The sequence below is a fragment of the Amborella trichopoda genome, chromosome 10 (genome assembly GCF_054954075.1).
Source record: "Amborella trichopoda isolate Santa Cruz 75 chromosome 10, AtrichopodaSantaCruz75HAP2 v2.0, whole genome shotgun sequence".
Lineage (NCBI taxonomy): Eukaryota > Viridiplantae > Streptophyta > Magnoliopsida > Amborellales > Amborellaceae > Amborella > Amborella trichopoda.
The window spans coordinates 30,879,098-30,891,727 of record NC_142345.1 but is presented as its reverse complement, the minus strand read 5'-3'; the positions used below and the strand labels follow the sequence as shown (position 1 = coordinate 30,891,727).

The window sequence follows — 12,630 nt, the reverse complement described above, 5'->3', positions numbered from 1 at the left end:
TGGGCATTGAATTACGTATTGCATAAGACTTGCTATACTACTTCATGACATAGGCATAAAATTGCTATATATATATACATATATATATTAATTGAGTGGGAGCTGCTACAGTCTCACGATTCTTTTTAGCTGCTTGGATATTCAGATATAGAGGTACTCTATCATGAAAGATCCATAAAAACGAAATATTCTAGTGGGAGCACCTGCTAGTTTTTGACAAGCCAGCTAGAACAACAGACTATAATGTTATTCACCCATAGAACTCGGATGTGTGGCGCTGGTTGTATGGCTACAGAAGGGAGCAGCTTGATTGAAGAACTCCTATGAGCTCTTGGAGATACGACCCCATGTGATGAGGGTACATGATGATCTTCTGCCACAACAGGTCCATGATTCACGATGCGATATGAAATATAGACTATGATAATGTTCGAGATGAGATCTAAGCAGTAAAGAAAAAGAGGCGTTGTTTCTATAAATCCTTTGCTGAAAGTCATGATTAATATAATGAGAGAGAATTAGTGAAAATGCTTGAGAGATAGTTTGTAATTGGGAGAGATCAATATTAGCTATATACTTATAGAGGTAGTGATAGCAGACCCACTTGCAACAGGGCTTGCACGTAATGATTTGGTGAGACACGAGAAAGAGAGATGGGAATGAGAGAAAGTGAGGAAGAAAGAATATAAGGCCTTCAAAGGCCAAGTGGGAGATGTTGGGTATGTGTAGCCATTAATGACCTTATGAGTGCTTGTAAATGAATTACATAGTGAAACATGAACTCAGTGGAAGTGTGGTCCCATTTGGACCATACTAATAAAATGATTTTTGCTGATATTGGACTATACTTAACGTGCTAGGTTAGTCTGGTTGGAAAAAACTGATGTTACCTAGGCATGAAAATACAAACCGATAAGGGTTGGTGGGTCCTCCCTTTATGAGGTCGGAGTATGTCCGGAAGAGTGAACTGAGGGACTGTGTGACCTTTGTGTGTGATGGAGGCCTTCAAAGATAGAGCCAAAACCTCATCTGCATACCATCACATGACATCCATAGTGATAGCCATTTTCAGAAAAGCAAACCACCTTTCAGGGTGAAGCGTATACATCTACAAGAGATAACCCCCATGTACCATCGAGCGATGGATTCCATCAGGTTAGGATTACTGTGGTTTCATCTCCAGAGGAACCTAAAATCCATAGACTGGAACTGCGACCCCTTGCCCATTGGCTAGACTTTGGTGACCCACTAATGAACTCCTACGTAGACTGTGAGTCATGGCAACGTTGGGTCTGTTTGAGAATGCATGTGTGGTCCGTAGTCTACAGTTGGAAGTAGAATGCACATTTATTCCTAGACCATATGGATCATTTTCCCATCAAAGTATTTAATTTTATTTATTTTAATAATGTATGATTTTTAGAATTGTTATTTGAATTTTTTTAAATCTTTGGATATTTTATTTATCAAATTTGAACATATAAAACTAGATATATTGATTTTATATTGATTTACATATTCAAATAATGATTTTATATTTTTGTAAAATAAAAAACTAGTATAATTGCATGGAAGGCCCAATAGGACTTATGTGCCCACTATAGCAAATTAGGTGGGGCTCATTATGTGCCACAAAGGATGGCACGCCCCGCCTAGTTGGCTTTCCATTTTGTTGGTCATGCTCTAAAGCTTGAAAGAAAAGAAAGTATTATTTTAAGAAAGCTTAATCCTTGAGGAAATTTTGAATGAAATTTTTGGTATATATGAGAAGGTTTATGCATGAAATAAAAAATGATACTATCATCTTATATTAATTTCTTATTTGAATTAATTGATAAGAAAATGGTTTAGGAAGTAGGGGACAATTGTTATAGTACATTTCATGTGATATTGATGGCCTATCTATGGAATAGACGGCTATTATCTCTCACTCGACAAGTCACCCATGATCAATGGTGCATATTCAATATCACATGAGTGGCAAGCCAAGAAAAACCCTAAAATATCCTAAATCTATTCAAGCACTATAAAAACAGATGGACCCCACCCAATATTTTGTATACCATATCTCTTATAGACCTAAAATCTCTCTCTTCTCTCTGCAATATACAATAGAGGGGTATGCCCCTAGTAAATGATTTTATCTCTCTCTCTATCTTGTGCAAAAAATTAGGGGTACGCCCCACTTATAAGAAGATTCTCTCTCACCCTCAAAGAAACCTAAGGGCGACACGCCCCACTCTATCTCTATCATTGTGTTTGTCTCATCTCTTCCATCTCACATTCGGGCAAGGTGTTTAGGGTTTGATAGAAAGAGAAGTTATCTCTCAAACTAGGTTATCAAAGGGATTGACCTAAGGTTAGAGTTTGTGATCAAAGGGGTTTCATATTCCATTGGTGTGATTTGTCCAAAACTTGTTTTCCTGGTTGAGATTGAAGGTTAACCATTAGATTCCATGCCATCGGAAGGTGGTGACTTGATGTAGGATGTAAGAAGTCCGGTTGAAGCAAATATCTGACACCCTCTTTTGTTTCTTGCTTGTTTACTTATTGTCTCCTTTAGTCCCAATCATAGGTTGTCTTTTCTTTGTTAATGAAAAGTGACGTTTTGAATGGCATAAGGTCTTGAGATCCTAGATTTATTTCTTTTATTTGAAGTTGATTTATTGTAAAAAACTACTTATGAGTGATCTAAGCCGTGAAGAAAAAGAAAAAGAATTGAAAAAGAGTTGTTTTTTCATAGTTTCATGGAAATTAAATCTTAAATAAATCCCTTAATTTTTCCACGATTTCATTTCCACACCAAAACCTTTTTATTTATTTATTTATTATTATTTCCAAGGCCCAGGGATTCCACTCGTCGCCCCACTTGACTTGAAACATAGGGCACATTTGGTAGGTATGAAAATTTTAGAGAGAGAAAGTACCTAATTTTTTTAAAAGAAATTACCTAAAAACTTTTTAGAGAGAGAAACTATCTCAATTTTTAAATTTTAGTGGGAGAAAGTAAGCCAAATTTTTAGAAAGAAAAAAAGTATATCAAATTTTAGAGAGAGAAAGTACTTAAAAATTAGGATTGGGGTTGAGATTAGGTGGTAGTTTTAGCAAATAGGTTGTTGTAGTTTGAATATCTACCTGTATATAAAGTAAAGATAAGGACAAAGCTTTATAGGATTGAATGAATTTGTTGTATAGGATAACGAATTCCTATTTTGAAGTTGTATAGGTTTGAATGAAGTTGTATAGGTTTGAATGAATTTGTTGTATAGGTTGTTGTAGTTTCGAGAGAGAGGTTGTTGCCTGCCTACTTATTTCTAGTTGTGCCATTCCATTGACGTGATTCCCTAAATCCGTTGATATTCTCCATTAGTGATAAATCCAAACCTCTTAAAAGACCTTTGCTTTACATTTGCATGGCTCCCTTCACATTCCATTGACGATTAACTCCCTTTACATTCCATTGGCGGATCGTTGCTGTGGTTATTGTGCTACATCTTGCACGAGTCTGTGCAAGCTTTTAGTGCAGTCAGTGACTAGGTTTATGCACGAGTTTGTGTGGTATTCTTGAACATTTGTTGGTTTTTTTTTTTTTTTTTTCATTCACTTATCTGTGGGCTCTTTCTTTTTACTTCTCGTCCCTATTGTTTTATTTCGTTATTGGGTTACTCTCATTTTGTCTCCATTGTGTCTCTATTGGATCTTCCTGACTTTCTATTCGTTTGGTGACTTTGTTGAGTTTTCATTGCTCTTTCTATCTGCAATTTGTTTTGTTTTTTTTTTAATGAAAATTTGAGTATGTTGCTTTCTCTCTCTAACTTTATGTTTCCTTGAGCGTGGTTTTTTTTTCCTTTTTTTTGTTTTTGTTTTTCTTTTCCCATTGGTGAGTTTTCAACTCAATCCAACACAATCATTTTTTTATGGTCCTAGAGACCATACTGATTTGAAGATCCTTCTCTACCTCTCTCTAGTCATTCTCATACTCCTCTCAACTAAACCCTCCACCAAGTTTTTTAAATAAATAAATAAATAAACAAACATGGACTCTCATAATCTAGCAGTCAAATGGGGCCATTGATTCCAAGTGGACAACTAATAATGTGAAAGTTAAAGACATGGCTTATGGAGTCATTTGAGAACTTTATTCTATTGTTGTTAATCCGAGCCCTTTAAACATAACAAAGGCTATGCGGGAATAGTTCAAGCATATATATCAACAATTTGATGAGGCAAGGATGAATCAACTAGAGAAAGAATTAAGTTCATTGAATTAAGAATAAAGAAAGTATTCAATGATTTTATTATGCAATGATGATGATTTGGAATGAAATGGATATGATAGACGTCAAGATTCCTGTAGGGGCTATAGACATAATACTTAAACTCAGACAACGTTCACACTCTCAACAATTTTTAATGAAACTAAGGTCTGAGTTTGAGAATGTGCAAGCCGCAATTCTCAATGGGGAAGATAACCATGACATTAATATCTTCCTAAACTATTGGTAGAAGAGACTCGATTAAAGTCATTGTCAATCTATAGCGATTATTTGAGAGATTTTGTACTCTAAACTAATTCAAGTAAAGGAAAAAAATCGAGACATACACAAGGGTCAGTGTTACCACTGTTGGGAGATGGGTCATTTAGCTAATAATTGGAAGAAGAAGAATATCTACGACTATTACAAGGAAGCTGGACATTTGATCACTGAATGCATAAAATGACCCCAAAACAAGAGGCCCTTCTACTGCACCTGCACCAACATTTCTTCCCTTTCCAAGTCAGCCGCTTCCTCTCACACCAGAATGTCTTCAACAAGTCATTACAAGCACCCCACGTTTCCGGTTTTGGTAAGGCCGATCTTAAAACTTCTTGGGTATTATATTCTGGTTCCTCTAATCATATGATAAGCAACTTCACATTCTTAAAAGAAGTTGTTCCATATACAAGCACTCAGAGCATTCATATTACAAATGGTCCATCCCTCCATGTAGCGAAAATTGGCTCATTGCTCATTACACCTTTATATCTTTCTAATACTTTCTATGTGCCTAGTCTATTAGCCAATTGAATTTATGTTGGTCAACTCATTAAACAAAATTGTACTGTCTCATTTTCTACTTCTAGATGCATGATAAAGGACTTATGGACTGGGAGGTGATTGGGAAAGGCAGTAAGAAGGGGGAACCCTTTGTCACGGACATTGGAACCGACTCAACCTTTCCTCAGTGTTTTTTTGCTCATTCTGATTCAGAAATTTAGAAATATTTTTTAAAATTGTTTCCATACTAATTTCCCTCATCAACCATAAGGAAAAATTTTGGTGCCTCCATTTTCATATTTGTGCCCTTCCAAAATCCATCTTGTTGATGAATTTTGGATCTACAATTCATATCCTCGAGCACCATAATTATTAATGGGAGACAATGGAATTTAAATTTTAGAAACATATTATTTGAAAAACAATCAAAACTACCTACAACTATACAACAATGGTTAAAAAAAAAAAACTAAAAAAATCCATTTTTAATATTTAAAATTTAATTTTTTATTCAGATTCATCACTTTGGTAATTGAGACTATCAAGATGTTAAATTTTAAATCCAAAATCCATCACTGAGAAGTTTGGATGGAAACGGCCCTAGGATATGGTATCTCCAAAACCAAAACACACAAATATACAAGCTCTCTACATAAAAATAGTATGACTGTAACTTGTAAGATTTTCAAGTTACATAGTAGAAATATAAAGTGTCACACATGGGCTATAAATTCACAGCAAACTTGAACCAGCAATGGTTGTAGTCCCTCACCCATAAGATCATCTATACGTAGCCTTACGGTTGAGAAAGCCAACACGGTGCTCTTTATTCACTCAAGGTGCTCCTTATTCACGCTAATAAAAGAAGCATGCACTGAACTTATTGGCCTAGTTATGGGGCTTGGCCTCAGTGTTCACTTGTGTTTTGGCCAGGGCCTCGAACTCGGCTTGCGAGCAACAGTAGCACCTCCTATAGCCACAGCATCGGCGTCTGTAGGGGCCGCATCCATAGCCTCCATGCCCACCACCGTTGCCGGGGCCGTTTCCACCGCCACGCCCACCATAGCCTGGGTTTCCGCCGTAACCAGGGTTTCCACCGTAGCCTGGGTTTCCGCCGTATCCAGGGTTTCCGCCGTATCCAGGGTTTCCACCGTAGCCTGGGTTTCCGCCGTATCCAGGGTACCCACCACCACGCCCACCGTAGCCGGGGGATCCGCCACCATAATCAGGGCCATATCCACCATATTGCTCTGTATGTGCATCCTCCTCTACAATAACTTCATCTGCACTTGACAAACATATGTGAGCTAGCTCGCCATATCCAAGTTTTTCTAGAAATAGGAAATGCTTCATTTCTAAGTGGAAATTACAAAAGAAAGCCGGTCAACTTAACTTTTTTATTTTTCAAAATCACCCCTGGGTATGCAGATGCAATCTTTGGTCCATTTTTTTTTTGTTTTTCGTTAGTAGGGGCAATGCCCCCAATCTTTAGGGTAGTGCCCTACTAACGAAAAAATTAAAACTCGGCTCACCCTTAGGGCCAATTCCTAGTGACCTCGGCCTAGTCTTAAAACTCTAAAAACAAATGTCTAAATATTTTTATGATAAATCAAAAAACTCCTTCAATCCTTGGCAAATATGAGAATGCTACTTACTGGTTTTCTCTTCTTTCTTGGTTGGTTTTTTCTCAACTTCCCCGGCTGCCACCTCTGAGGAGTTGAGAGGGATGGCAAGCATGATAGTGCATAGCATCAAGAGAAACTTAGAACCCATTTTCACAAGAGTGAGAAAAGCAGCTTCACTCACTGCTATTTATAGAAGTGGGAGGTAGCTTCAGGGGCATACAAAGTAAGAAAGAGAGAGAGATATCACCCTTATGAGAGTGAGAGAGAGAGAGACATCACCCATATGTGTGTGTTGAGAGAGAGAGGGGAACATCACCATTTGGCATATTGCAAAGTCCATTTAATGAATGGGTACAAGTGTATGGTTGGTCAGTACGTCTCTACTGAACCAATCCAGTTGAAAGTAAAGTTCTTTACTAAGCAACAATGGCTTTAAAATGTGACAGTCAAGCTCTTCACAGAGCAATAATGGATAGGCAGGCTACCTCACTGTTATGGTGATAGCCATCCTGAATCAGGGCCGTCCAAGTGAGAGGGTGTACATTAACCATGAAGTGATTTATCATCTGGTTGTGGCACCTTTCACTTTCACACCTTTCCCCAAGTGGTTTATTGCAATGTGCCATTCTGCAACTTGTCTTTCTTTGCAACAGGACCCTTTAATTCAAAGAAGGGAAATTATGCATGGATCTCACTTGGGTTCGTTTATCTTAGGTTTTATATAAATTATGCCCCACCCCCTCCTAATGGGCAGGCTTTTTTTTTTTTTTTTCTATGGGAGAAATTACGTCTGTACCGTTTTATTTGACCGTTATTATGTGATGGTCCAAAAATATACGATATTTATGCAGAGGTCATTTTCCCTTGATTTTTTTATTTTTTTTTAAGTTTGTCTCGGGTCTGATATTAGAACCACCTTAAACCATCAAAAAATGAGGCCTAGGGGAAAATTTGTCAAAAAAATAAAAATGCACAAGGGGCCCATCCTTTCGAGTAATAACAGCCTACTTTGGGATCTTTTTGGTTTAAAAAACCAGTACGGACATAAATTTCCCTATTTTTTTTTTGGATTGTCCACGAATAGACCATTTATCTTTTATACATAGAGGTCACAATCATTCCCACTCATTAGATATTAAATTAGATGGCTTGGAGTGAGTCACAAAATCTGAAAAAAAAAAAATTTGGAACTTTGTACCTATTCAATGACACCCTTACAACCATCCATTTTTTAATTTTTAAGGGACAAGAATGATTGTGACCTCCATGTATAAAAGATAAATGATCTCTTTATAAACCATCCTTTTTTTTATCAATTATTTCCCTGCAATATCAACACACATGAGGGAATTCAATATTAACGATGCAAAGCATAAATTAGATGCCAGAAGATATCATACTCCCGCAGGTGTGTATTATTCATTAACTCCCTTGGGCAAAATACATGCTAGGGATACTTTTTGCATCTCAAAATTTGGGCATATAATCTCTAAGACCCATAGAGTAATCTTTTATTTTTTTTTAAAAAAAGAAAATCCAAAATAAGCTCTTTACATACTACAAAAAAAAAAATCATTGCATCAAGACTGAATAGAGATCGTCCAATTTTTTAAGGGCTAGATCTAAGTGTCACAAAACTCAAAATTAAAATTTTTTCTTTTAAAAATAATCATCAAGTAATTTTTATATAGCTTCAAGTAATTTTTGTATGGTTCCAAAAACTTTATATTAAAAAAATCAATGTAGCTAGGTGTATTGACTGAGGGAGTAGATATGCAATAGCTTCCCATGGGATCACGATATATGGCAAGGGGCAAGTAACGTGCCTTATTTTTTTTCGTGTTTTTGTTTCCCTGTCCTATCTGGTGTTCACATTCATTGCTGCATGGGACGAGCAATTAAGGGAAAGAAATAAGGCCCGTCCAAGGGGAGGTGTGTGGGAGTAATTTACAGGAATAATCGACCCATCCCTAATAAACAAACCCAAATACGGTCCATACATAATTTTCCCTTCAAAGAAAAGGTCAAAATTGGGCTTAGGCCTTATGACAAAGTAACCTAGCAGTAATCTTCCTCCACAACTAGTACTGCAAGAGAATGAATTCTCTAGGATCTACAGCATTCCACTAGCACCTTCACTGTAAATAAACTAACAAAACCTATCTGACTTCCGGCTTTAAGGAGTTTTTGGGCCAGGAGAACAAACATACTCTTTATATGAGTCCTAGCCCGGAGTCTCGGTACTGACTAATGCAAAGATAGATTTTCTTTCAAGTTGCCCACGAGTACTCGCACCCGTAGCCAAAGCCAGCAAGAGCTAGAATGGATAGAAGGGACTGTTGCTTGTTTGAGTTGAAAGGAAAGAGGGAAAGCTCCTCTATGACCTACTGAGCATACAAAAAGGAAGTTTTCTACATGAGGTTGAACGAGCAAAGAATCAAGTTTGCACTAATGACACTAGAACCTACAGGCAGGTTATTTTCGGGGAGTAGTCGGCTTCTTCATACACTTCTTAGCAGATACATTAAGGGAACCATTGGAAGTACACTTCTTAGCAGATACATTAAGGGAACCATTGAAAGGTGATTGGAATACCAGAAACGGGGACTACCCGAGCTAGTGATAAAGGAAAGAAGACATTCTGGCTAGGTCCCATTGATTGATCATAATGATATCGTTGAAATGCCACACATGCCCATATATATTGGAACAGAAAGAGAATCACCTCGATACTAAACTAGATCGAGCCTGAGATCTTATTGGAAATGAGAAGATCTAGGATAGGTGGCCATCCTCTTGGAAAGAGCGAGGTGGGATGGACCAGGTGAGCAAGGATGCAGCTACATGGACCACTCGTCGGGCTCGATAGGCGGTGGTATCATACCCTTCTCAAAGGAATCGTATGTGACACTCTCACGTCATATGGTTCTGCCCCAAAATTTGCAATTCCCCTTTGACCAACAGGTCCTCGAACTGCCTTTCTAATCTTTTCAAAATTTTGCTTTCCAACATTGGAAAATCTTAAAATAGTTAATCTCAACCTTGGCCAATATGGATGAGGGAAAAATATAAGGATTTCAAGTTCTAAAAATAGTGTATATTGTAACATATTATCTAGACTACCCATTTTCAAATTTTTATAGATCTATGCAATTTCTATTTTTTGAGGTGCAAATATCATAATTGGTGGTGTAAATAGATTTTTGAGCCATGATGCCAAAGTGTTTTTTGGATGAGGTTTTGAGATGAGGCTTTACCTTTTTTTATAAGGCTTAGTATTCATGGAAACCCATCCTTAACTCAAATAGGAAAAATGTTATTAAATCGTCAAACTATCTCAAAATATTAGAAGGTCAAATAACTTACGCGGAAAGATCATGTATTGTTGATACAAAGTGTTAGGGTGATTTTAGATTCCAACTGTTGGATTAAAACAAATTTGCGATTGATTTTGCTTTTTCATATTTATAACTTTACCTATTTTCTTTCTCGCAATTATAAAACAATTGTTAAAAAATGCTCCAAGCCCATTTTATCATACCTAATAAATCATTTTCCTGCTATGTACCTAGAATAAATTTTCCCTCTTTCAACCCAAAACCATTTTTTCCCTCTTCCCTGCAAATTTCAATGGCAATGGTTGCCATGTTAAGCTAAGGGAGGGATAGAGTTCTTGAAAGAGAGAGAAGCAGTGATTGGAAAATGATACATATTGTTTGTGGTTCTGAAGGCACTCAATTTTTCTATTTTTTAGGTAAATTCACGAAGAGAATCAAAGTGGGGTGTCATGGAATGTATTTCATATTCCCTAAGTTTTTTTTTGTTATTTTGGGTTTTTTTTATTGTCGATAATTTTATATTTTTCTTTTGTTTATATGAGGTTTTAATCCTCTCTCTCTACCACTCTCTACATTTTTGCTTTTTTTTTTTGTTTTACTTGATATGTTAATCCTCTATCTCTCTCTTTATGTGCTTAATAATCTTCTATTTTAATGTCATTAAGGACCGATATATGAAAAAATGATTTGTGTACCACATGCAAGCATAGCAGGCAACATTGTTAATGTGATATTATGAACATGGCATGATGTACTGTAGGGTTTATCAAGTTGTTGTCAGAGCAATCCATGACCCGAATATTAGCAAACCATAAATTTGACACTATGATATCTCTAAAGAACTGTAGACAACACATAGCTCTTTCTGGGAAACAATCTCCACTATGAGGAAAGAATAAGTCTAACTGGATGGGTGATCAGGATTATTAACCATTGACCTCAGAAAAATGTATCCACTCCAGGAGTGGGAGCGATTTATGTGTACGATAATTCAGATGACATTATTGGTTTGTCCAATATGGAAACAGAGTATATGCGTTGATATATAGCATTGCAGGAGAGCATATAGCTCATGCGATTCCTATAAAATCTTACATAACATATTGAGTATTTGAGAGCTTGTGAGTGTTCTTTTTTTTTGATAATAAGGCATCATACAATTTCGCAAAGGATCTTAAGTATCATAGTAAGACATAGCACATAAAAACTAAGTATCACTATGCATGGGCTGTCATTGAGAGGAAAGTGATAGTCATGACATGTAATCTCTATAATAAGATGATAGGAGACCCACAATTGAGCCTATAGCTAGAGAAAAGTATAGAGCTTGTGTTGAGGGATTAGGACCTAGATGTCCCTAATTGCTTTTATATAGTTATTACTATTTGACTCTTTCCGTACATGGATGTTGTTCTTGGTTTACCATTCATGTGAGTACTTTATGGTATTACCATCTATTCAAAATATGGATATAGTTTCGATTTTGACGTTCACATTTGCACCCTAGAATGCTTGTTCATTGTTATAGATATCGTGGACAGGCTTGGTCTGCTTGGCACAACGTTGACCACCCTCAATGTTCGGGATATTGTGTTAGATTTATGTGGCCTTATGAGGCTTGTATGAGCATTTTATATAGTGAAACACAAACTCAATGGGAGTGCGGTCTACTTGTGGATCATACTAGGCAAATGTTATTTGCTAATACTTGAATTAGGCTCAACGTGCTAGGCCAGTCAGGTTGGAAAAACCCAAGATATCTGGGCATAGAGATATAGCCGATGAGGGTTTAGTAGGTTAGCCCTTGATGAGGTCGGAGTATGCCCGGATGAGAGCCGAGAGACTGTGTGACCTTGGTGTCTGATGAATAGCCTTTAGAAACAAGGCTAAAACCTCATCGATGTATCACCATACGATATGTCCATAGATAGCCGTATTGAGATAGTGATCCACCATTGAGGGTGAAGCGTGTACATGTGCGAGATATTACCCCTATGCACCATTGAGTCGTGGTTGCATTATGGTTTGGCAGACCATGGTTTTGTCTCTAGGGAAGAACCTGAAATCCACATACTGGGATTGCGTCCTCTAGTTTATTAGCTGACTTTAGTGGTCCAATCATGAGCCCCAGCAGTAAACTGTAGGTCATAGGAACTGCTGGGTCAATTTGAAAAAGCTAGGTGGATCGTGGTCCACAGTTGGAGGTGAAGAGCTCCAGTGTATTAATAAATTCCTAGACCTCGACAGATCTGATTCTTAACAAAATTAATTAATTTTAATTAATTTTATGTTATATGATTTTTAGAATGTTTATTTGAATTTTTGTGGATCTTTTGATCTTTTAATTTTTGTCATTTGGATTTATAAATTAAGAGAATTTCATTTTCCAATGTTTTAAATAATCTAAGAAATTTAAATTCTAAAAATCATATTTTATATTTTTTAAAATTATGATGGACCCTCCATAAAATATGGGGGCCCATTTAACACATATGAGACATTGGGTGGGGCCCATGAGAGGCCACCAAAGGGTGGCATGCCCCACCCATAGGGGATTACTATATCACCTAATAAGGTGATAGTTATTTCATGTTAGTTGGCTTTCTATTTTTAGATGAAGCCAACTTA

General features: G+C 36.8%; 1 protein-coding gene across 1 annotated transcript; it reads right to left on the bottom strand.

Moving 5' to 3' along the window:
- Window positions 1-5,622: 5,622 nt before the first annotated feature.
- On the bottom strand, window positions 5,623-6,818 carry LOC18429764 (uncharacterized). Its single transcript, XM_011623492.3, has 2 exons — window positions 6,695-6,818; window positions 5,623-6,322 (listed from the first exon to the last, which is right to left on the bottom strand). The coding sequence occupies exons 1-2, from the start codon at window positions 6,810-6,812 to the stop codon at window positions 5,928-5,930; spliced, it is 513 nt and encodes a 170-aa protein (XP_011621794.2). The 5' UTR covers window positions 6,813-6,818; the 3' UTR covers window positions 5,623-5,927.
- Between the last annotated feature and the right edge of the window lie 5,812 nt (window positions 6,819-12,630).

What these genes read in the sequence shown, in the direction of transcription:
- LOC18429764 (XM_011623492.3), bottom strand. Translation starts at nt 6,812, where the DNA reads ATGGGTTCTAAGTTTCTCTTGATGCTATGCACTATCATGCTTGCCATC. An exon ending in CAAGAAAGAAGAGAAAACCA is followed by an intron (nt 6,323 to 6,694) that starts GTAAGTAGCATT and finishes TGTCAAGTGCAG; the next exon opens with ATGAAGTTATTGTAGAGGAG.